Source organism: Centroberyx affinis, unplaced genomic scaffold, assembly GCF_046629955.1.
Source record: "Centroberyx affinis isolate AG114_WGS23_722 - 3 ecotype Tasmania unplaced genomic scaffold, CSIRO-AGI_Caff_v1 ptg001333l_1, whole genome shotgun sequence".
NCBI lineage: Eukaryota > Metazoa > Chordata > Actinopteri > Beryciformes > Berycidae > Centroberyx > Centroberyx affinis.
In genome coordinates, this window is record NW_027279830.1 from 190,618 (window position 1) to 217,422 (window position 26,805).

Below are 26,805 nucleotides of genomic sequence, written 5' to 3' on the forward strand. Positions count from 1 at the left end.
TGCTGTCATGAGATTTTAGGTGAGATTTTCTGGGTTCTTGTCAGGGCAAGAATCATACCATAACAATTTATGTGCATTTCTGTCACATGCACCACCTGGTGGCCGGGCAGTACAATCAGAGGACATACTGTGGGACTTTATGGCCTTTCAACTCTGTGAAATAAGTATATGCATATTGGGGTGCTCTAGAGTGGAGGAGGGGTTGGGGCTACTGACAACCTAGGGCCCTAAACTGAGGGAGGGCCCCTTAAGTGTCTGCACTAAAATGCCTTTTGTGGTCCTCAAGTGTATATTTATGAATATTTTATACTTTTATTTCACATTGCATTGGTTTTGAAACCGAGTTTGATTGAAATCTACAAAACTGCAAAAAAAAATAAAACTTTCTCAAAAATATGACAGCAACTGTTGTGTTACCTGAGACAAACTGGAACAAGCTGGAATAAAATATTCCTAGATTTTTCCTGTGCAGACAAAAACAAAATTGTCCTGCCTATACAGATTTTGTATACAGACGACTGGTGGAAGTATGGAAGACAATTAGCACAAAAAGGTAGTGCCCAAAACCCATAATTTCAATTAGGGATGTGTCCGATAATCAGTCAGTACATTAATGTGTGTAGGTGTGTTTGAGTTGTGGATAGTTGTGGATTGATGGATAGACATAGATATTTGTCATGGTTGAAATAATGGTGGTGTGTGGAGAAGGGCCCACAGTCACCTCCTGTGCATAGGACCCATATTTCCTAGCTACGCCCTTGTGTGCACTGCAGCTCTTCCTGTCACTCCCAGATATCTTCTTTGGCCAGGATGATTTCCCTTTTGGCTGAGTATTAGATGTTTGGATACCTGCATGGCAGACAAGGGAACAAAAATCCTTTCTGAAACAGCGGCTTCTGTTTCAAGTTTGTGAATATACCTCAATTGCTCCATCACACCATTTCTGTAATATCTACAGTATAGGAGGAGGGGGGGTGGGGCATCCTGAATCCTGGCTTCAAATCTGGACTGGGACACTAGCTGTTATATGTGTTTGTACAAAAGGTAGAGCGAAAGTAGAATCCACCCACTGAAAGCTTCCCATGATGTATAAATGTATGAACACCTATATGTGAGATGTTTTGAGCTCAGTGCTCCTCATGACGTGTCTGATGAAGAACACTGAAAGCTGCTCCCAAGGTGTAAAAATTCATTAACACCCATGTTTGACAACTATGAGACGATGGAGATAAAAAAGCTGGAAACATCACAAATGTATATGCTCTAATGCAAAGGACTTTATGTATGTACCTGTGTGTGTGTGTGTGTGTGTGTGTGTGTGTGTGTGTGTGTGTGTGTGTGTGTGTGTGTGTGTGTATGTGTGTAGGAAGGATATCCAAAGCCAAATTCCAATTAGATGTAGGCTTCAAGTATGTAAATAAACACAAATGTGCAACTGATGTATAAGGACTGTTTTGATTTGACTCTCCTCACTTGTTATCACCCCTCCCATAGTTATTCAATTCTATACTAAATTATGACTAACATCAAAACTCCTCTCAGACTGGTCTCCTTTGGATGCAATCTTATCTAATAAGCAGTATCAGTAAGGGACCTTGATGTGAAAAAGTTTAGGAGCCCCTGAGCTAAAAACACTTCCTGAAATCACGGACTGGGCGGGATCTCCATCCTGACTGTCGTCTCCTGCTTTTTTCCTGCAGGATCGTGATACGTGGCTGTTTGGGAAAACCGTGTCACGGCCAGTTTCCTCTGCACGGCGGCGAGCGGACCAGTGTCTTCAGCTGGGAGCCTGGAGAAACTCAACGGCGCAAGCCTGCCTTCACCAAGCTGGCCTGGATGGCAGGGACACACTGGTGCGAAGACTCCCGAAATCACAAGGTTTTAAAAAATTAATCACATGCACAATATCGTGTGATGCTGGCAAGATAGCAAGATTTTCCACGCCGCGACACTAACTTCAACGGATGCTAGTGCGTAACGTTAAGTTTTGCTGTGATTGCTTTCGTGGTAGCTAATCCTAGCAAGCTCAGATGAGGTTAGCCGAAAGTGAGTGGCTCTGATGTTAGCCAGCTAACGTTAGCTAGCTAACTTTTACTTATGCATGTCTGAGCTTGTACAGTGTGTCAAAACCACGCTTTACCGTGTTTACTGTCGCACAGTTTGCTGATATGTCAGTTTAACATTAGCACAGTAACGTTTTGATTTTATGTTTTCATCGCATCTCAACTGTTAGGACTTATTTCATATCGACTCTGCTCTTGCTATATCCCACCCAGGAAAACGATGACCTGTTTGAGTGTTATGTGGTTTATTTAGTTCAAGCATGAAAGACCAGTAGTTACATTTTGGTGCAGCTTTTCTGCAAAAAGATGAAGGTAGACTGCTGCATTTTGAACGGGCTAACGCTAACTTGTATACTAGTGCTGAAAGTGCATGGCATTTCCACTGTCCATGGGCAACTGCCTAATGATAGGGAAAATGGTAACAAGCATTTAAGCCTGTCATCCCTAAAGTGTGTGATGTCTTTCCCTGACACATGACTACTTGAACACGTGTCAGCAGCACTGCAGGTCATAATACTCAATGCCATTTGGATCAGTTTCTGATTTTAGGTTAGTTTTTAGGTTACGCCCACTCCCATAACTCGGCCCTGGTGTTACACTCTGTCAGTGATTTATATTTCAGTTAGATATAAATTAAGTTGTAATCGAAATTAAAGTGGTAATCATGGAGGTCATATTTTTTGTTGTTGTGGCGACGTCTTGGGTCTTTTCCCAGAGATCCTCCACCAGTGGTGTCTTTTCCCCTGGATTTTCTGTTGATGAAGTTTGACTTTCTGTTAAGTACCAGTTTTTTTTTCTGTTCTGCAGTGGTGGTTATGGCTTGTTATGCTAACTACTAAGTTCTTCTATTTATTTCAAACAATCTGCTTTTGCTGTTGGAAACGCAAAATGCATCAGTTCCTGTGTTTTCATGAATGCAATTTCCCAAAACTCACACATCCTCATATAATCATCAATCTAACACAGTTAAGGTTACAGTGAGGGAGACAATGGTGGCCAGGTTGGTAAATCTAAATAATAAAACAATATGAACTCAAAGATGACAGTCTGTTAGTGAAGAGAAGACCCTCCTACTTTTACCTACCTACCATACCACCTTTTGAAACACGGTGGTGTTAATGAGGTAACTCTGTATAAATGAGTATAAATGAGGTAACTCTGATGCTACTTCACTATAAAGACCAAGGTCCTGAGAAAGGTACATCAAAGTAAGCAAAAAAGTGAAACTCCTTGCACACTTGGTTGAAGAATAAAAAGATATATGTATTAATTAAAACCAGTGCGTTCCGTCGTATGCCTTCGTCAAAGTTAAATTGGATTACACACATTTCAAAAGAATCCTGGGCTGATCACTTACTTTTTTTTTTTTAATTTACATGATCTAAAATTTCATTTACCAGCAGACACTGGTGACCAGAGGTGTCAGTCCACTGACCCCAGTGTTGACTCAAGCAAGCTTCTCTATATCACCCCAACCTGATCATGGTCCGTATCAGTGGGGTTAGAGCCAGAGCATGGATGTATTGATCCAGAGCGGTGTTGGTTGCATTTTCAGTAATTTAAATGTGTTTGATAGTTGCCCTTTTTATTGCCTAAACTAAATTACGAACAAAACTGAAGTAGGAAATAAAACGGCTCCTGTAAAGTGAATTTAATCCTATTCTTTTGCATGAGATGTGCATGGCAATAATAATGTGGCAACAATATTTTAATACCTTTTTATATTATGTCTCTGTACTCATATATTGTTAGAAAGATTTAGGTGAAGTCTCTCTGACTCAAAGTCGACTCCTCTTACAGCATTGTCCTTGTTGGCTGCGAGTGCTTTTTGGACCTTGGGACGGATGAAGCGAGGAGGCTGTGGGAGGCCCGGCTGGGCTCTAGCTGCTCTGTTCATCAGTGTTACCCTGCTGGTGGTCACCTCCAGCAGCCAAAAGATGACACAAACAGCTATGGCTCATGCTACAGCCACTGCTGCAGGACCAGGCCTCGGACTGACACATGACCTCCTAGGCTTCCAGGCAGCAGCGGACTTCTTTTCCAGCGAACGTGCTCACATCTGGCTGTTCTCCCTGGTGGGGTCTGTTGCAGTAGGCCTCAGTGGGATTTTCCCTCTGCTTGTCATCCCCATCGAAGCTGGAGCAGCCCTCAAAACAGAAGGTTAGAGATGGAAATATATAGCCTAAGGCAGCGATCACATTGGAGACTTTGAAAGCAGGCCACCTAGCAATCGATGCAAGGCTACCACAGACAACCTAGTCAAAGATGATGAGAAGCTGGCTCTTTTTCCACAAGACCTTTGTCTTTTTCCTCTACACATTGGGGAAAGCAGCAGCAGCAAGTTGATAAAGTGAATAGTGAGACCTTCAAGTAGAAGTAGAATCACAAGAAAAAATAAAATTAAGGAAAATCTAATACAAGAGTAGCAATTTGAGTGAAATTAGTCTGTATCCTAAACCTACAATGAACTTTGACTTTTAGTTTAATGAGAACTTCATTAGTGACCAACAAAATGGCCAGAATGGCCAGCACCTATACTCTATCATACTTTAATGGTTCCATGCAGTAGCAGTTTATTTTGGTTGATTTTTTTCCCTCTTCCACTCATGCTTGAACAGCTGTGTTTATGGGGCAGAGAGAGATGAGCCTTCATCGGCAGAACCATTTAGGGAAACACTGACTAAGTGTTCACCACAGCCTCATCTACATAACTGCCTTAAATAAACCTGATATGGAACACCTTAACCTTAATTTGAGTCTGTTAAAACCCGTGGAAAGAAGAGTATGCATTTCTCACAGTGACAATTTATGCTGTTTTTATCAGCTAAACAAGACATGACCTTTTATATCTATTATTTATATTTTGACTAAAGCTAGGATTTATTTTGCATACCAAATGTAGACCATTGGGACTTCTGTTTTCCTCTTGGTGGTGAAACATTATAGCTAGTCAGGTCAAAAGCCTCTGGTTTCTTGAGTGGCCCCACCCATTGGAACACAGCATTCCAGTTTGTATTTCAGGCCGTGGGTTTTCAAGGGCCGTCCTGACATGAGGTTAGCCGTTACCAAGGGAAGTCATAAAAAAGAATTACTGAGTTTCTGTGGCACACTTGTATAATAATCACTGTGTGTATTATTAGGCTGAGTCAGAGGTAATGATGTGGTTTTGTGTGTCTTCATTCATGTATTATGTGATTATTTTGTCTGTCATGAATAGAGAAATTAGACTAATGTGTATGCCAACAGGTTTTAGTAGAAAAAGTGCAATTTTAAAAAGAGGAGAGTACTATTAACTGTAAGTTATGTTTTTTTTTTATGTTATCTCAAGTCAAAATTAATGCTTTAATGCTGTAATACTTGATTATTTTTTCTCCTCACATCACATGAAACGAGTGTACAGCTGCAGAGTCTTTTATAAGGAGGAATGGCACTATAATTGTGACCTTTTCTGCTTCACTTTTTACGTTTCCTCAGCTGGATGCCAGAAGCTGAAGCAGCTTTTGAGCTTTGCTATCGGTGGTCTCCTAGGCGATGTATTCCTTCACCTCCTTCCTGAGGCATGGGCCCTCTCTGGCTGCTCAGGTGGGTCACCTCTCCACCAATACCATCGCTACCTTTTGAATTTCAAGTATTTTTATTATTTCTTTGGCCCCTTCTGCCACCTCAAACATACATTAGGATCAGATGTTCTGAGCAAAAAGGCAAAATCTGATTAATACTTTGTGGGGAGAGGATACCTAGAATGAAAATGGGAACTTGCCCCATCTATCCAGCCAGCCATCCATCCATCCATCCCTCATCTCCTGTAATGACTCCTGACTTCTCCATTGCCTTGCCCCACCAGTAATCTGCCCAAGACATTCTCACATGCACCATAGACCAGAGTAATGTCAATATCATTTAAAGTGGATACAGACAACTTTTCAACTTTCCCCCCGTTGTCCCCCCCTAGCGTTTCCAAGTGGTATTGTTGTTTGCGACAGCTGCGCTTTCCGTTAGAGCCTAGCTCCGTGCAACAGAACAAACCATCTGTCTGCTTATCAACTCCTAGATCATAACACAATATAGTAACTTTCACCACTGCTCATTTTTAGAAAGGCCACTGCAAGAAAACGTGTTCTTTGTTTAGATTATCAAATGGACAATGGATCATTTGTTTGTTTCTGGCTGCTAGCGTTAGCAACATGGCTAACGCTACCGCCAGCAGCCTGGCTACTGTCCAAAGCAAGAAACAACCGTAAGAATCCCAATTTGAACTAGAAACCCCGATCTCAGTGCTATGATAAAGCCAGAGTAAAACATCCGGTAGTATTAATAAGTAGGCAGGTTGTGTGTAGGAAAACCTATTCTATTCCTCTTTTGGTTTCGCAATGGATGACGCACTTCCTTTGTGCCGTAAATCGAGCCTTCATTCTCCCGGGAGATCGTACCGGTGGCAGACAGAATTGCATAGTGAAAGCGAGGCTTATAGGGAACCAATCTAAACGCAGATGGTGTCATTATTCTATAGCCGTTACACTGTGCAATCAACATTTACTTCATAATGATAAGTTAAAGCAAAAGAGTTGTCTATAGGGTCTTTAAAGCTTGCATTTCAATTAGTCAGAATTTGACAAGTGTGACCACTAGGCGTCTTTTTCCAAGGACTGGTGCTTTTTCAGTTGTTTTAAATAGTGAGAGAGTGCATGCTTGCAGCCCTGTATTTTTTGGTTAACCCACCAATCACAGCTTAGATAGAATATGGAAATAGGATATTATCATGTTCCCAGGTTGTTGTTTTTTTACATCAGGACCAACATCTCCATTAACCTTATCCAGGGACAGTATTTCTTCAAATATATCATTTTTTAAAGATATTGATTTAGCAATATTTGAATATTTTACCCAATTTGCGCACAGGCATTATTTTCATCTCATTACTCCTTCTTTTTCTCTGAGCTGGTGTGAAGAAAGGTGCTTATGCAATGATTCTTCATGGCTATGTAATATTCCACACAGCAGGGTCTAGGTGCTAGAAACGGTGTTGTTAATTGCACTACCACTCACATAGTCAGTGCTGTTGCAACATTTTTACCCGCTCTCTCTTATACACAATCTGTCTGCTACCCCTCTAGCTGGTAGGCAAAACCACTACACGACCCAGGGCCTGTGGGTCATCATTGGTCTACTGTCTTTCTTGCTGCTGGAGAAGATGTTCCCAGACCAGGACAGCCATGAGGATCCTGCGCCATCTCAAGGCCCGTATCTCAACTCCACTGTAAGTTTCATTATGCCTCTTTTAGACATTTTGGAATTATGCTCCATGTCCTCTCACTGAAGTCCATAGGAGTCTATCATATCCTGTTCAGGGGAGCTTGACGGCAGGTCCCAGACCTGGTACTGAGAAGGTCACAGGATCAATCCCAGAGAAAGCTAGAGTGACCATGACAACAAGCAAATGCTTTGTCCATAGAAAACAGGAGTCTCCAATGTTCTCGCTGCTATTTGGAGCCGCCAACATGCTAAATTGCTTACTGCAGCTTTATATCAACAAAAACTCAGCAAGGAATTTGCATCCCCAATATCTTACTCCAACCGCCCCAACCGTACAGATATATAGCAGTAAAGACAGAATTGGAATAACTTGGAAAGGAGAAGTTAAATTAATACTACTAATACAACTCCCAGTAACATGCACTATAAAAAGTTGAGGTAATTTTTTGCCACAAAGGAAATTGTCAATATGAAAGAAGGGGTTGAATACTACTTCTCTAAATCAGATCTTTCTGTTTATTGATATATATATATAATTTTTTTTCTAGAATTTCATTTTTCCTTGGAAAAGAGCACTTTGCATTCATCTTAAAAAAAATGGCAAATGTATTGGGAAATCCTTTTGCCGCATTTTCTAATCAATAACCCATTCACTGATTGACTGACTCTATTTCTGCCTGCCTAAACAAATATTATTAAGGATATAAATATGGATTTAGCACTGTTTCTGCACAATAGCTGTCTGCCTCATACACACACACACACACACACACACACACACACACACACACACGCGCACGCACGCACGCGAGGACATGTCAGTACATGCCTTCACATACTTTTGTCTTCGTCGGTATGTTTAGTGCAGACTTATGTCTGCAGCAAACTTGTTTGTTGTGCATATTTCTCTGACTGGTATCAGTAGTGACTATTTTTTCCATGTGTTGGGGCAGCCGGAGCATCAAGTGGCTGACTGTACAGCCAGCCCGTCTGTGACTGTACACTCTTCAAACAGGGAAGAGTTTAAGATCCCCTTAGTCTAAAATAACTTTGCAATGGATATTAATCAAATTACAAATTCAAACCCAAACCATCTCAGATATTACTCAGATATTACTACTCTACTATTTAATGGGTTGAAACAGTTGTTCATAATAATTTAATGTGTGTTAACTTGTGTTAATAATAAAGAGATGCTTGTCCCAGTAACTGGCAGCCTTTTGGTGGAAATTAAATTCTTCTTTAGTTTGTCGTTTAAAAATTATACTTGCATCCGGTGTGATTTTATAAAATGGGACTTATCTGCAAGCTAGCTTCACAAGCAAAACTTTTTAACACAACACTTCTATGTAGGCGATAAAGTGCTGGTTATCCTTTTATAGACCTTCATTTCATCCTCCCTCCTGTCTTTGTTGTGCCAATGAGGAGGAAAATTGGCATCCACGGCTGGACTCATCCAGTCTCGTGTCTATTTATAGAGCTGGGGTGAAGCAGCTGCTTTAGCCACATCAGAGTGTCCACCAGAGAACACTCAGCTCATAGACACAGGGAACAATAGAAGCGGATAGAGACAGTGTATGTGTGTGTGCGTGAGCTACCTATTATTTTCCTTTAAAATACGTTCATCTTATGGAAAGATTCAGTTGTAAAAAAATTACCTTAGTCTTTACACTTTAATTAGTTAAATGTTGTATGTACCACAATGTACCACATGCATTGTGCTTGTTAGTGTGGAGACCTAGTTGATGTAAAGGATTGAGAGTTTTGATGCAATCTGTGGTGCACAAATCTTTAAAATTTTATCACTTGTTTATTTTAGGCCGTAATTTGACTTCCAAATTAGTTAATGATCATAACTCACTAGGCGTCATCCTGTCAGTGTAGCTCCAGGCTGCTTTACAGCAGAAGGAGATTGATAGTTCTGACAATTCGTTCCACTTTATTACTTCCTCATATTTCAATCATACAAATGGAACAAACATTTCCTGACCACATCCAGAAGACAACAGGCTATTTCCCTCCCACTTAATTTGACTATTAGTCTAAATGGCAACGTAAGTGGTTTCTGAATGTGGGAACAGGGAAGTTGGCTCTTCTCGGAAAAGGAGACTGGCCTGGGGTGAATAGGTCTTATTATTTTATATTCAAAACATGCAAAACTTGTAGAGCACTAGTGCTGGAATTTAAAAATCATATCCTGTGTCTGGAAAATAAAGTGAAAATACACATGACTGCATGTTATACCATTATAAGGAAGTTCTGAAAATAGTCTGGAACTTTTCTACAGTATTTAGGCCATCATGCAACATGCAGTTCAGACAATGTAATAATAAGGGGAAAATATATAAATGTAGATATTGTTGTTATTTTATGTTATATGGAAAAAAACAAGAAGTATATAATTTACTTTGTTAGTGTATACACTAATGTGACACGTGTTTCAGAGATGATTTTGTAAACATTACAGGAGCTTTGCATTAGAATGATGGAATATCAGTATATTGACCTGATCTGAATTTAGCTCTCTTTCTTGGATCTGTGTTTCCAGCAGAGGAGATAAGACCGGAGTCAGCACCACACATTTTGTTCAATAGGTTTTGTAAAATGTTCCCAAACCTGACTTTTTTTTTCCACGTTTTTTTTTTTTTTCACAATTTTTCTGCTGCCAGAAAATAGAACACTGTATCTGGCAGAGAAGTGGGAGAACAAGAGTGCATTGGTACATAGTGAGAACAATAAAATGCATGTTCATCACATAAGGATTATTTGAAAATGGAAATTGTATTTGGTTGCTACAATTGCAGGTCAAAACGATGTGACATACAGTATTTGTTACTGACTGGCGCAGATGGGGACTGTATCATGTGTGGGGACAACATGTTTATTGTTGCCTTAGTTTTCTTTCATTTTCTCATAGACATCGTCTAGTCCAGTTTTCAGTGGAAAGCCAGTGGCATCGCTCAAGAATGGGCACCACACCGAGTCGTGGAATTCCTCCAAGCCACCGATCAGCCTGCAGGAAGGATCAGAGAAAATCAAGGTGTGTTGGCAAACAAAACATTTCAAACTTAACAAAAAGGAAACAAATGAAAAAGGAGGAGCACATAAATGCTTGATATGGGTTGCTAATGTAACAGATACTTCTGCTGTGACCTATTTGGCTCTATGAAACCAACTACAAAAGCCTAATACAGCTTATTGGTTACTTCAAACAATGCACCCTGCTCCCCACAGCTAGGACACATTTTACAGTGAAGACATGCATACTGGGTTCATCATAGTTAACATTAATGCATCTTTGATATCAATAGATATAGAAAATGAAAAACAGCCAATCAGGAGAGACGAAAGGTCATTAATGACAAAATGAAATTCTCAAGTCCAATGAGCTGATCACACATTGCAATATGGTTTCAGAATCAATAGATTTAGACAATCAAAAAACATCCAATCAGGAAAGAGGGAGGAACTTAAATTACATCACCAATCAATAGGACGCTCAAACCCGAGTCCGACGAGCCTCTTGTCATAGCAACAATAGAAAATCAATAGGAAGCTCTCCTGAGTCTGACGAACCTGTGACTGCAACTTTGGGATCAACAGATGTAAACAATTAAACATCAATAGATATAGTAGATGATCAAAATAAAGTCAATCAGGAGAGGGGGAGGGGCTTAAGTCATAGCACCAATTAAAATTAAACTCTCCCGAGTCTAATGACTCAGGTCAATGTGACTTTGGGATCAATAGATACAGATAATGAAAAACAGCAGAAATGTTTTGTTTTTTTAAATTATTTCTGGGACGTGGATTTGTGAAGATTAGGGCTCCTCTGTGATCCATTACTCAATATGCAACATGTCACACATGAAGTTGGGACCTATTAAAGCCTCCATCTTTGATATAGAAGCTGAAACTGCTGTGTCATTTCAACTCATTGGATTCCACCAGGATTATTTCTTCAAAGCGAATGCTGTGACTCCTCTGATAAATCATTAAATTCCTGTTAACCGTAGTTGTTTTGAGGGTAAAGAGTAAGAACTGCATTATGTTTCATGTATTATAGACAAGTGGATACCTAAACCTGCTGGCCAACTGCATTGACAACTTCACCCATGGATTGGCTGTAGCAGGGAGTTTCCTGGTCAGCAAAAAGGTGAGTGAGTGAGTTGTGATATAAACCTCCAGGCCAAGGATAAAAATCTACTTTCTTGGATTCCTCATTCCTCTCTGTCATTCAATAATGGTTTGGAGAATAAAGATTTGTTGCCCCAAAGTATGTTGGCTCCAACATTATTTCTCCTACTGTGTTAGACCAATATCCTTGTAGTGCATAGTTCAGATGCTTTTTCTCTAACAGTCCAGAATTTATTTGAACAAACTACATTTTGGATATATTCTCATATCACAGTTTTAATTGCAAATGGAAAATAGGGTTTTTGGAGTTCTGAGGGTCTATCACAACTCAAAATATAGTTGTACTGTTTTAATTCAGTGTATAAACATTACAAATGTAAAGCCTCAAAATACATGTCTAGCTGTCTCATACTGTCAGTCCTTGTATCAAAAGCTCCAACAATAGATTTCAGAGTGACAAAAATGCCCCTAATCCAATAAATTGCATTGGACACAAAACCAGCCGTGGGGTAACATTATTTTAAATAGGGGTGGTAAGAGTGCTTCTGCTTAATTCCAGTTCAAAGTGAGTTGCTTGCACTTGTACCATTTTGCATCCAGAATCAAAAGATAATCAAATGTTTACTAGGAGAGCTGCATAGTGGCCACAGAGGAGCGCTATAATATTAAATGAAAGCAAAGGATGAAAATGTGACAACTTGGGAATTTGCTCACATTATACCTCCCTTGTATTTGGCACAGTGTGCAGACCGCTTGGCAGAGTAGTAGATCTGCTGTATCAGCATTTCTGCAGCCGTAAATAGGCACAACTCACCGGCCATTTCATAGCATGATACCGTAACATTGGCGCAAACCTTTTTAGGGTAAAACATATCATTAATGTGTTCTTACATTACAAACTTGTTCAAAGAGGTAAACTTGGAATTACAGTTACGTGGAATTGTGTCGCTTCAGTAAGTTACAATTGTAGCGGTGGGAAGGAGCGAGTCCAGCTGGAGAGGCATAAGGCTAACAGCGTGAACTATGGATCAGTGTGCCAGAGAGGAAGTTGACTAGATGTCTCAAACATACACATACACGACTCCCACTTGGTATTTTCTGTTTACACTCAAGCTTATGTATCACACTGTGATGTTGCCACAACTAAATGCACAGAGCAAATGCTGTATCAATGTGATGTAGACGAGACATTTAACACATTTAGATACATTTAAGTTGTGGTTTACTGGTAAGAAAGCCCTACTGGCTGGCTCTCTTACAGGTGGACTGGAGCATGTGATGTGCTACATTAATAGCTTTTATTACACAGCTTTGTTGAACACTTAATTCTGATTTGCCAATGAATACATCCTGAGGTCTGTTATTTCTAAATAACAGTTTCACATCTAATCATATCACCCCGCAGTCAAGAAGCCCGGCTGATTTGATAGATTTCTAATCAAATTAGCTTGCGACACCTTGTGCCAAAAAGACATTACTCCTTGATTATTGCAGACAGTCCTGCAGCACTGTTTTTGGAAGCTTGTTAATTACTTGGCTTGTAATAAAATCATTTCAAATCATTATTTCATGTCAAATGATTAATGTCTTCGGTACGTAGCTGTGTAATAAGTGGGATAATGTACAGGGAGCTGGTCATTATTGCAAAACATTACTGGAGTGAGTGAAACTACGTTGACTTTAAAAACTCCACCTGTTACTGCCAGTTCACCTGGTAGGTGAATGTTGCGTGCACCAACCTAGAGTTGACTCATGCCTGTGTTACTTCTACCGTAATTCCTGGTGTACGAGTGCACACTGCATTTCCCTTATGCAGGCCTCTTAGGGCTCTGCGCGGCCTAAAGAGTGCATACCGTAATTCCCCTGAGCACTGTGCATTTCAAAAAGCGTTGGGCACAAAAGAACCAATGAACACACAGAGTCCAGCGCTTACTGAGGTGCTCCTGAGCACCTGATCATGACTGGCTTGCTGTGCATTATCCCTTACATATTACAGAGCACATTTCTTTACCAGATAAGACAATACTTATGAGATTGTTCTTGCAGGTTGGGTTCCTCACCACCTTTGCCATCCTGCTCCATGAGATCCCCCATGAGGTGAGATTAGGGAATTGTACTGTAAATGCCTATAATGATTCATAAACTATAGAATTTGCCATTTGAGGTTATTCGTTGAATTATTTCATTTTCACTAATTAAAGAACTTTGCTGGAACTGTCAAGAGCCCATTAGATTTTACCATCTTTGGTTATTATTACCATGATAAATGTTATTATCTGCAGGTGGGAGACTTTGCCATTCTGCTGCGGGCTGGGTTTGACCGCTGGAGCGCTGCACGTATGCAGCTGTACACAGCGCTGGTCGGGGTCCTGGGAGCTTGCTTTGCCCTGTGCATTCAGTCACCGAAAGGCACAGGTGAGATAAGACCCTCGACCAATATAAATATATAGAACATGCTACCCCCAGATAGGTTTTTGTAGTCTTAGATGCATGCCACTATCAGTCACATTATTGTTAACTGTAGAGTATTTGACATTTACCATAATCAGTCACTGAAGTCTTTCCTATCCTGTCTAGAAAATGCAACTGCATGGATATTGCCTTTCACTTCTGGAGGCTTTCTGTACATTGCCTTGGTGAACGTGGTGCCTGACCTGCTAGAGGAGTCCAGTTTTAGGTATGTTGGATATTTTCCATGCTAATGTTCCAATCTATTCCTATATTGGTCCATAATTGAACCATGGTGCATATGTAAATGGCATATTTCTGGGATTTCCCTAAGTCTGTTTTTACCTTTGTTTTTCCCAGGCACTCCCTACTGCAGATCCTGCTCATCTGCTGTGGCGTGGCTGTCATGGCTCTCTTGTCTGCCATTGTAGACTGACCATGGAGGAAACACCCTCTTGCCTTACGAAACGAAATACACTAAAACCCAGCACTGGAGAGAAATCCTGTACTCTGCCAAATCATGATATCTTCTTGTATCTCCCGTTCCTGGAAACCTAAGCTTCAGCATGATATGAATTTACACCTCTTTGACACTACTATCGCCACCATCATGACAACATTAAAAGAGAAAAGACTGGCACTTGAGTGGATAGCTGAAAGGAAGACCTGCTTGATCTGCTGATAAGAAATGGGTGTGGACACTTAAAAAATGTGCCAGACTTAAAATAGCAAGGGAATCAAGAGTGCTTGTATGGATATTTGTTACCAAATTGTCTTACGTTGTTGACCAGACAATCATGTTGTTTTGCACATACATATACACAGGTACACATGACGTACCTGCTCAACACAACAGGTATTATCGGTCCTCTACAGGCCCTTCTCCTTTAAAAAGTACTCGGCCTCTTGTAGAATTTAAACTGTTTAAACACAGTATATATTGTTACTGTTGTGCATCTTCTGTCTCTGTTTTTCCCGCAGCATATTTATTGAAAAAGAATCAGACAAGCAATATACATTTTTGTCAGTTATAATTTGCACCACTCCATTACCTTACCTTGTTATGAAACAAGTGCCAAGAAGTTGGAATAGTCTGTTACACGAGTGTCTGCTGTACACCAAAGCACGTTTTTCTTTTTGTTTCTGTTTGTATTGCCCATATACAGTACACTAATTGCAATAACCACAACTTGGGGTCATTATAATAAGCTCTGCATAAATAATAAATAAACAATAAAATGAATGAAAAAATGGCTAATAACTGATAATATTCCATACTGAGTTATGCTTTGCTTCCAACAAACATTTTGTGACAGTAGGTGTCAAATTTTTCAAATAGTGGTTATCTTATTTTTGAAAAACTCTTAATATATAATGTAAGTGCAACGTGTGGTTTGGATTTTATTTGATATCCTCCATTATGTATCTATCCTGACAAATATCTTTATAGACATATGGTTATCTGTACATAGGCCCCGGTTTAACTGTGATACTTTCAAGTTGTATTGAGGAGAACGCAGAATGTAAAGAAGTGTTTCGTTTCCATGGAGCGACTTATTGTTTAGTTAGCATTTTGACTTTTTGTGTTCAAAAGTGTATTTTTCTATGTCCAACTGACTTTCAAGCAGTTCTGTTTATGCAGGTCTGTGTATAGAATGGTGGTGATAAATAATAACAGCAACTCTTCTTAGAAAAGAAAACTGTTCAGGATGATGTATATGATTATGGTTGGCACCTCACCTCTTAGTAAACTTTTGTGCCCCCCCATAAAATTAAACCTACTTTTCATGTGAAAAAAAAAGGATTTGACACCCATTTATTTTCAACTTATGTGGCATTTTGGAAAGAGGTAGTTGGTCCTAGAATCTTGAAAGTGCTTCCACAGATCAAACTTGGGGGTGGGGGATAATATGAGAGCAAAGGGATCAACGTACCCTGGTACTGATCGATACACCTGTGGGTGAGGTGTTGAGGGACCACATTGTTGAATCGCCCCTGCTGCACAAAAGCTGTGCACTGTGAGCATATTTTTTTTGCAGCAAAGGTCCTGTGCCTAAAATGTCATATGGGAGTCAAGGGAGGGGGGTATTGATTGTGTGTTCACACTTGTCCAATTTCTACACAGTCTGTTTGGCAAGATTCTGTTGCCATAACGACTCCCCCGCGGGTTGCCTTCCTTAGTCATCAGCCTGTGAGCAGCCTATTGTCTGTGGGAGCCTTTCTCAGAGTCACAGCGCAGAATGACAACAACCCACTACAATGCAGACTATAGAGGAAAACACTAAATTTTCAGCATGGCAACAGTACTAAAAAAAAAACACGAGTGACATGTTTAACAGATTTAGATACTATGGGCAGAAATATTTCCACAGTCCATAGAACAGGATGCTATTGATTATCAACTGAGTTCCCATGAAGAGAGAAGGCTGTTGATACTCACCTGAGTTCCTATATGACTCAACATTTTAACAGTCACCCCTGGAAAGAGCTAAGGAAAAAGTTATTTTATTTTAAATTCCCATCACTAGCAACCCAAATACCAACATCCAACATTTTTTTTTTTTTTTCTTTTTGATGTTTACAATAGAAGTCTACTGTATGGTTGAGATGTCTGTTTATGGTAAAACTTGCTTTAATTAAATATCATTTCTTTCAATGTTTTATGTGTACAATCTTTTCAAGACCTTATATATTATTTCATAATCATTATCTTCAACATTATCGCCCTATTTCCCTCAAACCCCTTCCCATCATGCTGACTTTGTCTGTCCTGGGTTCTGCCCTTTTTTGGGAAGCAACTAAGACGGCAAGAATTTCTGACTATTTTCATACTTTTTGCAATATATTTATTTAAGGTATGTTCTACTGGAGAAACATCATGGTTTGTCCCTTGATTGCCAAATTCCAGTTTTATTCCCTAATCTTTGAGGGGAGATTTTGGGGTTTCTCCCTGTCACAAAACTGTCTGGATTGTGCGGCCTGCTGCTCAATCAATCAAGTTCTCATGTATTTTTTCACTCTCAAAGTCAGCTCCACTCGGTTGAGATGTCTGTTAAGCTGAGTTTAGTCAGAGAGAGTAATTCCTTGACTGTCTAAATTGAGATGTCTTGGTTGAGGGTTTGTCTGTGACTTGGAACGTGAAATGTAACCTTTGCTGTCAACGAGAATGTTCCCTGGATGTTGTAGCAAATGTTAGGCAAGATCAAGGTTCAATTAGTATGCATTTAGAAATTACAATTTTACAGTGAATATTTTTGAGCGTACTCCACTGGCTTACTGTTCACACTATCCTGGAATTGTCTAACTGCTATACTGTGATTCAGTGGCTGTGCTAAAGCCCACATCTCAGCATTAGGATTCCATGTACCAGGATTATAAAAGTCCCCAATATGACCCAAGTTTTAAAAGTCACAGACACATGAAAGATATCAGTTATGTCAGTACACCCTCTTTTTTGTTTATTGTTTTTTTTTTATGTGTGTTTATGTGTGCGTGTGTGTGTGTGTGTGTGTGTGTCTGGTGGGAGGGGGGAAGGCACTGAATGGAAACCACACACTGCTGTTAGCATTTAGGCATTTTGACATCTCTGTATACCCCCAGATCAGACATTCACTGTTCAACTTTTTGCTTTTAAAGACAACTAAAATGTCTGATCTGATGTTTACTGTATATCCATGTCTTTCATGAACATTTGGCAGTGACTGATGCATGTGCAAACAGGACAACAGTGCCTCCTGTGTGGTCATGATTAAAGAGAGAGAGAGAGAGAGAATTCAATCAGGTCTCTAGTGTCAGTGTTTATCAAACATTGTAGGCCTATGCTGAGTAATCACATAAAAGGCCCATATGGTAAGTCTGCATGATGCATAATTACTTTACTAATTCACAGCACAATTTTTTTTATTCACAAATATGAAGTATAGATAAATGGAATATACTAAAACTGGAATATAAATATGTAGTAGGCCTGGTACTACCCGATTTTAAAGTTTTAAAGGGGTTGTACAATACCTTTTTTTAATCAGCATTTGTGGGATAGCCTATACAAAACAAACAGATCAATAAACGTATAGAAAAAGTATAAAACATATTACACAAACATAAAGCCCAATGATGTTCATTCACAACATTGACAAGACTAATAGTTGTACACAGTGACCGCATAATCGTTGAAAATATTAATGGGCTAGCCGAAAATGATAGGTAGGCCCATGTGTTGCTTAGCAACCACTTTGTTTAGCTGCTGTTCAAGAAATCTATAGGTGGAAAAATAACATTCAATTATTATTATTGATTAAAAAAGATTTATTGAATATTAATGAATTATCTTGTCAAACATTGGTGTGTTACAGCCGTTTGATAAAAGCAATATGTGTCCATTCAAAGCATCAAATGACCACTCCCCCACAACAGCACATTCCTATCTGCTCCCCATCCCGCAAAAAACCTGGAGGAGAGAGCGCGCAACTACATCACTCCCCCTGCCTCCTCACAGCGTTGGTCGCCATCCATCCCCTCTCCTCCTGTATCATAACAGATGGTGGGAACAACATTGCATCCACTGGGTACCACAACAATAGACCGCAGCATCGAGTCCAGACGAAACTGGCCTTGCATCATGCTCTCAGTTGCACCGGACTGCGTGAGGCTGTGAGTACCGTCGTGATTTATTTCACGGGGTACCACCACGGCCACGGAGGAACCTTCTTGCGACTGTTTGGGCTCTCCATCGAGTGGGGAAGATGGCCGCTATGAAAATATTAACCAGCACAGGGCTCTTCTTGGCGTTCTGTGCGTTAGGGCTGCTTGCCATGGCGATTTGCACCGACTACTGGTACGAGACCGATGCGAGAAGACATCGAGAGAGGTGTAAAAACTATGCCAACAAGCGAAACGACCCAGGTTACATCTACATTTCAAACCATAACCTCCCCCTCCAGATGCCTCCACAGAGCGTGGAGAGGAAAGGTAACGGCCCAGATGCTGGTGCTCTCATCAGGGGGAAACGGCACTTTCTGGCCGCAGCGTCGGCCATGGAGTCTCACTGCAGCCGCCAGTTTAATTCTACAATCTCCGGGCTTTGGAGAAAGTGTCACCGGGAAGGATTCGACCTGGAAACCGAGGACCTTATTTACAAAGGTAAAGCGATCTGAAGCCTGTCTGTCTTGCGCGCATCAGGCCGTGATGCTCACCGATGAGCTCACACCTAGCCTATTGGTTAGATGGTTTGGAAACAGTCAGTCCAGAGGCCCGCTGTCTCCTCTTGCTTTAATGTTTGCCTGTCTTTTAAACCTTTAGGTTATGAACTAGATGAGAATGGCACTGGCATAGGCTATTGGCTCTTTATTTTTGGGTGAATTTCGCTGTCCATGGTGCTGAGGGAGCCTTCTGTTGCTGAAGAGAGTGGCTTTCACCCTGTCAGGGACCAGTCAGTCTCAGCTGCTCCTTCTCAAGTCGTGTTTGCATCTGTAAAAGGCTAAACGGGATCTTATTAAGGTTAATTGCACAGTAGGCTATATCATAAGGGAAACGGACAGTGCAACAGAAGCTGAATTATTGATAAATATCCGGGTTGGTTGGAATGTGAAGCTGCAGGGGAGAAACACCATGCAGAGGCCTCTTCATTTAACATCACAACAAGCCATGGTTAAGGCTCCATTCAACCAGGCTGGTTGAATGGGACCTGGTCCAATAACCTGGGTCTCATAATGGACCACATGCATAAAGATGGCAGCCTCCTGGATGGCTCACTGTGTAGAAATATGGGTGACATTGTTGTTCTGAATACAGCTGTTCTTTGGCAGAAGCAGATGAGTGCAGTTATATTCCCCAGTATACCTCAATATACCCCAAATTCTATATTACCAACAATATTAAACTGTGTCACTGCATATACAGTATAATGGTTCATCAAAAACCCAAATTTTGAGTACTATATCATAACTTCCCCTATTCTTTGGAGCCTACACAGCTTTATCATCCGAGAGCTATTGTTTAATATTGTTAAATGCCCAGTTTGACCTGTGAGATTGCAATATCTGATTGCAATAAAAACACATTATCTGCGTCTAGTCTGAGATTTTAAGAGATCATTGTACAAAGGTAATGCAGCAAAGTGAGCATAAATGTATGCAATGCAAAGTATCAGTAAATGAGTAGATCAGAAAAACTGTGTATGCCTGTAGAAAAGGCATCTACATGGTGATACCCACAGGTTTTTCAGTAAACCATCATGTAGTAAACCAGTGTGTATGATCTGTCATTATGTAGTGCAAGTGTACACATATACTGTATATCTGATGAACTGTATAAACTGTAAAGTGTACTTGTGTTCTCATTCTCAAGTGTTCTCAGTCCTATGTGTTGATAGGCTACTCAGAAACGAATATGGTCACATGACTACAATGTATTTTACTACTATTAAAGTGTTTGTTCTTATAGCCCCTACACCTCTGAGAAGCTCACCATACTAAACTCCAAGCAATTAGAATAGAGATGCTAGATTAGACTTTGGCTGAGTTAAAAATACAATGGAGGTCTATGGAGTCCATTCACTATAAGTTGTTTTGTAGCTCTTAAACTACCTGTGCTGTCATAATGAGTACATACTGTATGCCTTTTATTAACTTACTATTCTAAGCCTAGATGTACTTGGATGATGTTTCAACTGTATTCTTAAGCTGATTTATAAATACGTTTCGATAATTAAGTTGAATGATAACGCTGACATTGGAAAACATTTAAAATGTTCAGTCATCCATATCTCTGCAATTTCAGATCTTAACTTAATGCTGTTTTCACAGATTAACTGGTATGCCCACTGGCTTTCCAAAGCCCATTTTAGATAAGGACTAATACCTGTAGTTTAGAAGATACAGATAAATTGGAAAAAATGCAAAAAAATATTAAGGCTTTTTTGCTCTAGCTTTCCAGTGCCATTACTAGACCCATCACACTGAAGCAGAATTTGCATGAGTAACATTAAATGAAAGGTCAACCATGAGCTGGTACATAACATTCAAATGAAATATCACTGTAACTCTGATGAAATGTGGCAACATTTCTCAGCTAATGGCTACAAAAAAAGCTAATAAATCATTCTCAGAGCTATAATGATTCTAACTGTACACACAAGGTACACAAATGGTTCTAACTGTACACAAGCAACTCATTTCCCTAAGTTGAAGGAAACACATGATCGTGATTATGGTTGACCAGTTTGTAACAACAGAAAAGGGGACCAAGTCTGAGAGAAAGAGAGATCAACCACTAACAACCAATCAGATTTGTGTGCTTCCTTATTCCCCTAGCTTGTCCTTATGTTAAAAATAAGGACAAAGACCAACCAGTAATGCAATGAAGATAAGGGTGCATAAACATTGCTCCAAATTTTTGTCCAAATTGTTTGTAAACTATGTGCAAAATGTTTGCCCTATAATGACAAAATGTACTCCTAGACAATATCAGAACAAAAACAAACTGTGTAAATGATTGTTTATTCATCCTGCTGAAATTTCCAAACTCTATGACACTAACTTGACATTACCATGGGATTACTTGCACCACTCATGTCCTAAATTGCTGGCAGTGAGTATGCAAGAATGACTTGAGTTGGCTCACCAAACCTGGCAGCTTCACACCGGAGCAACAACCCACCTCACTCTTGCTTCTTTGCCCTAAATGGAAGAACCAGAATATAAAAGGAAGAAAGAATAACTACACATTTCAATTTTCAGTTTTCGGCTAAAAATCAGTGTAATTACTGTATTTGCATTGCTAGGTGAAAGACGTAGTTTGTTAAAAATCATAACCTATACAGTATGTCCAATTTTGTATTTTCATTAAAAAAAAAACACACCTTTTTGTTTCCTCCAGGGGCTCAAATCTCCCTTTTGAATTGTGATATATTTGTGTACTTCTGGTACAGATGATGTCATGGATATGGGATTTACCATCCCTACCAGAGCTACCTAGTGTTGGTTAACAAGAACAGACATAAAAGCTATAGCTAGGGGCAACAGACCTGTACTGACAATTGTAATTGATTAAATATGCACAGCACACTTTGTCATCTTCCATTTAACCTGTGTAAGATACAGCTAATATTTTATCTTTGCAATCAGACTTGCTAAAGAGATGTTGTTTATCTATTACGTGTGTCAGGTTAACCTGATCAAGAGAGCTTTGCTGTCGTTATCCTTTTGTATAAAATATGTCCGCATTGGAGCTATGAGTTTGCAGCTACAATTTTCAACATTTTGACGCCGAGTTAACCTAGGTGTGGTTGTGAAGGCTTGCTCAGGCGATCCTCTTTGGCAGACAGTTCAGCTAGAAAGAATGTTCTAGAAAAGATTTTTCCATTCACTCCCTGATTAGTCACATAAAATGTTAATCCGAGTATCGCCCATTGTTAAGAGTTGAAAGCCACAGTTTTGTGTGAACTTTCTTCACCCACTCACAGATTAACACCTACAAACCTGTTCTCACACATTCACAAATTGTAGCCTATATTGTTTTTATGCACTCACACATTTTAAATTATTTGTGCACATTTCATTTTACGTTTTCACAAAATGTTATGCACAAACCTTGAGCATTTACACGTTCACAAATTTGAATTTATTCTTGCAATTTTTTTTCCACACATTCAAATATGTACAACTATAAACCTGAAAACATATGTCTTGACATTGACAAGTGCAAAAACATTATGAGTCAAGTCAGTTTTATTTAAAGTGCAGTTAACAAAGACAGCAGTATCACAATACATTTGACAAGCAAGAAAGAAAATCAGCTGATCAAAAAATGGGAGAAGCTGTACAAAGTGTTAAGAAATTGAAAGGGACAAGGAACCACACAGCAACAAAAAAAGCACAAGACAAGACAGAATATAGACAGAGACATTGGTGTGGGGCATACAGTAATAACAGAGGCAAAACAGCAGTGGTGATCGGCGTGGATGGGAGGGTGAGGGGTTTAAAAAGCCCTGTGATGGGTTGGGGGACTCCAGTGAAGGGTTGGTAGGTTAGTGTAGTCCAAATCCAGTAGAGACGTGTTGAAATGGGGGCAGGGCAGGTGGGGGTTCCAGTGGGAGGGTTGGGGGTTCCTGATATATGACCCTGATTTAATGACCCTCTATGACCCTGATTTAATCCCATACTTTATCTCCTGTGTCTCAGTTTCCCTCTTGACTTTCCAACTGTCTAAATGAATAAAAAATATTATAGGTGAATGAACTGCCCTCTCTACTTATGAAGAAAAAAATCCTTCCTTTTGGTAGAGAAGAAATGTATTTCACCCAAAAAACACAAACAAAGGATATTAGGCAAAGATAGAGTAGATGGAGCAGTTATTTTGGAATATGAGAAGAGGATTATGGGAGTTGTTACAGCTAAGGTGTGAAAATTCACAGTTAGAGCATAACTCTGGTGATTTTCAACTCAGACCCTATTTTCCTATCTTTGTCCATCATACTGATTGATTCTGATTAAAACCTTGTCAATTGTTTCACTATAGCGTTACATGTCTCGCTTGCCTGGGTGTGTCTGGGTGTTATTATGGCCATTTTGATCATTTGTCTCTGTTATAATTAGATACACTAGAACAGGTGAGATATTGATGGAGAAATTGATGTATATTAACAAACTTGAAACAGAAGCCACTGTTTCAGAAGGGATTTTTATTTCATTGTCTGCCATGCAGGTATCCAAACATCTAATAGTCAGGGAAATCATCCTAGTCAAGGGAGAGATCTGGGGTTGACAGGTCTCAGGAAGGGCTGCGGTGCACACAGGGGTGTAGCTAGGAATTATGGGAGCCCTATGCACAGAAGGTGACTGTTGGCCCCTCTCTACTTTCCTCTTGTGCACACACCACCATTATTGCACCCATGACAAACATCTATGTCTACCCATCCACAACTCAAACACACCTACACACAGTCATTTGCTGATCAACTCTTAGACACATCCCTTATTGAAATTATGACTTTTAGACATTACCGTGATAGCACTATTTATCTGTCATAACCATACTTTCACCAGGAGTCGCGGAATTGAACAGTATGACGAAAAAAGATGCGAAAATAGGGTCCAGGTCAAAAATGGCTGGAGTTATGCTTTGAGGTAAAATTTTCACAATGACAGAACTTTTTTCCTTTTATTAGATACTCCTTAACAAACAACAGTACTATAGTGTACAGGTATAGAATGTCTGTTGATGACCACAGTGTCATGGCAACAGCATTTTTTGGGGAAAAAAGAGCAGCCAATAAACAAAACTGTTGGCTCTCGTCTACCTTGTGAGATACTACACTGCATTCAAAACAACTTGGAATGGGAAGTTTGGCCCTCCAAATTGTGAAACTACCAAGCCATTCAGTTCAGATGGGAGTTCCAAGAAGAGTGCTGATATTCTTTGGTTATGATGTGCTGATGTCATGTTAACTAAAAATACTGCATATGGTATGTGTAGTCTCACTTTCAAAAATCTTTGTTTTGGGTGTGCTGTATCAGAGACTTTTAATGTAATCCACCACCTCTGGCTGTATGCTTCAGATGTTGGACTTGATGAAAACTTTACCGCTGATGCAAAAACTTGCTAGCTAGCTGCAATTGGGTGTTAGTTGCTGCCTTTGCCATGCTAGCAAGTTGTGTCCATATGTTGCATTCAAGACACGTTGGAATCATGGACTATTCTGACTAATCACCACCCTGGTGAATAAACACTCCAGTAGCATTGCTCCCAAAGGCCGTTAAGATCAAAGGCTAGAACATGACAAACTTCACTCTCAGAGTGAAAGAGCCCTAAAACCAGAGACTAAAATTGAGGCTTTGGCACCAAAGATCTGGGAATTTTATTTAATTGTATTGTCTAATCTAAGTTTTCATTAAAACATAAAGACGTATGCCATGGTTCTAACCTGCAGTGATAAATGCAAAGTACATATTTTTTTTTAGATTTGGTCTTGCTCTTCCATAAATTGTGAAAAGTTACTAGAACCATCCCAGAACCAAGTGATGATTTGCCATGCTGCAACATAAATACAAACTCTCTCTTCTTGTCTTAAGGATATTTGTATTCCTGTCATAATTGTGCTTTTTCTATCTTTGCCTTGCTAGGAATAATTCAGAGATACTACTCTTCCTCCATCCTCCCACGGAATTTACCCATCAACATCACCAAGACCATACGGCAGGATGAGTGGCACGCACTCCGTAAGTCTGAGCCTGGTCCTCCGTCTTTATGTAGAGGGTGACTGAGTCTATCTATCTATCTATCTATCTATCTATCTATATATTGGTCTCTACCTGTATATTGATCACTGCTTTCATAGTAGGACTTTGTTAACTATCATCCGTACTATTTTAGCGTCTATTGTTGCCAATTCTTTTTCAGAATTTGTTTCAGGATAGTATAGTGTATCGGAATAGGCATAGGACTACTGTAATACAATATTAGTGTCTCTAAATCAACTGCCAGATTATTACTTACACCCTTTGACAAGTGAAAAGAGAACAAAATTTTTGTTTTCCTAACAGTTCCTTTCAGGATAGTGTGGCCGTTGGGACGTCTTGGGTGGCTACCTTTGTTCATTATATTAGCCTTTCAAACTAATTACCAGTCTATGGGTTGTCTTTATTTTCAGTGTTCAATACGTGTGAGTTAACATTTTCACCTCTCTGTGTAGATCTAAGAAGAATGACGGCCGGCTTTGTGGGCATGGCCGTGTCCATCATTCTTTTTGGCTGGATCATTGGAGTGCTGGGATGCTGCCAGCAGCATGACCTCATGCAGTATGTAGCTGGGCTACTCTTCCTCATGGGAGGTACTGTGAGACCATACTTACTCTATGTTTGCTCTGTGTGTGTGTGTGTGTGTGTGTGTGTGTGTGTGTGTGTGTGTGTGTTCATGTTTGTGTTTATGTGTAAGCATAATTGCATGAGTGAGAAGACACACACATACACAGTGGTGGAAAGAGTACTAGAATGTCCTACTCAAGTAGAAGTACTGTTAGTTTGCTGATATTTTGCAAGTAGAACTAAAAGTACTGCTGTAAAAATCTACTTCAGTAAAAGTAAAAAGTAGCTAGTTTAAAATGTACTCAGAGTAAGTGTTACTGAGTTACTTTTTAGAAAAGACAACATGATATGAACATCTACATCTACATCTACATCAATATCTATGAAACCCATAAAGGATGAGAGGACAGAGTTCTTTATCTTTTTAAATTTGGAAATGACAAAATAAAGTGCACAAATTAATTAAAGCCAGATTACTCTTCTGACTGTGAATGGCTCCACAACTGGTCAATTTACAATGATCCAGTTTCTGTTGCTTATGACTCTATAATTACATTAACATGAGTAAATGTAATTAGTTACTTCCACCCTTGCACATACACATGCCCACATCCACACACAAACGTACTGAGTCCAATTTCTCTAAGTTGGTCCTAGCTGAAGACATTCTTTGAGCTAGCTGTTTTCCCATCATGATAGTGGATGAATGTCTTGCAGGGGAATTACATAACATGTACAGTACATAGGGCCTGGAACTGAATAATTAAACGGCAAGCATCCTAAATCACCGGTTGTCTCTTCTGCTGACAGGAACTTGCTGCATCATCTCCCTGTGCACGTGTGTGGCAGGAATCAACTTTGAGTTGTCCCGCTATCCCCGCTACATGTATGGTCTCCCTGAGGACATTAGCCATGGCTATGGCTGGTCCATGTTTTGTGCCTGGGGGGGCCTCGGTCTCACCTTGCTGGCCGGCTTCCTCTGCACCTTGGCCCCCTCCCTGAGCACACCCACTCGCACAACGACCCACAAGCCGAGGCAAGAGAATGGAACCGTGTGATTGGACCAAGGCGTCATCGAGTGATTGGCCCACGGAACGCACAAG

At 40.0% G+C, this 26,805-nt stretch overlaps 2 protein-coding genes across 2 annotated transcripts; both read left to right on the plus strand.

Annotated features, from left to right (window-relative positions):
- The first annotated feature begins 1,710 nt into the window (after window positions 1–1,710).
- On the plus strand, window positions 1,711–16,492 carry slc39a13 (solute carrier family 39 member 13). Its single transcript, XM_071525724.1, has 10 exons — window positions 1,711–1,878; window positions 3,864–4,223; window positions 5,538–5,645; window positions 7,178–7,320; window positions 10,234–10,356; window positions 11,383–11,472; window positions 13,500–13,550; window positions 13,736–13,868; window positions 14,031–14,130; window positions 14,262–16,492. The coding sequence occupies exons 2-10, from the start codon at window positions 3,908–3,910 to the stop codon at window positions 14,335–14,337; spliced, it is 1,140 nt and encodes a 379-aa protein (XP_071381825.1). The 5' UTR covers window positions 1,711–1,878; window positions 3,864–3,907; the 3' UTR covers window positions 14,338–16,492.
- Window positions 16,493–18,643: 2,151 nt separating this feature from the next.
- Window positions 18,644–26,760, plus strand: tmem276b (transmembrane protein 276b). Its single transcript, XM_071525735.1, is given in 5 exon segments — window positions 18,644–19,072; window positions 19,717–19,733; window positions 25,035–25,117; window positions 25,591–25,728; window positions 26,513–26,760. Coding segments are annotated over 5 exon segments (915 nt in total).
- The last annotated feature ends 45 nt before the right edge of the window (window positions 26,761–26,805 follow it).

Excerpts from the sequence above, each read along its gene's own strand:
- slc39a13 (XM_071525724.1), top strand. The coding sequence starts at position 3,908 with ATGAAGCGAGGAGGCTGTGGGAGGCCCGGCTGGGCTCTAGCTGCTCTG. Across the intron at positions 7,321-10,233 it reads GCCCGTATCTCAACTCCACT|ACATCGTCTAGTCCAGTTTT; the intron begins GTAAGTTTCATT and ends ATTTTCTCATAG. Across the intron at positions 14,131-14,261 it reads CTAGAGGAGTCCAGTTTTAG|GCACTCCCTACTGCAGATCC; the intron begins GTATGTTGGATA and ends TGTTTTTCCCAG.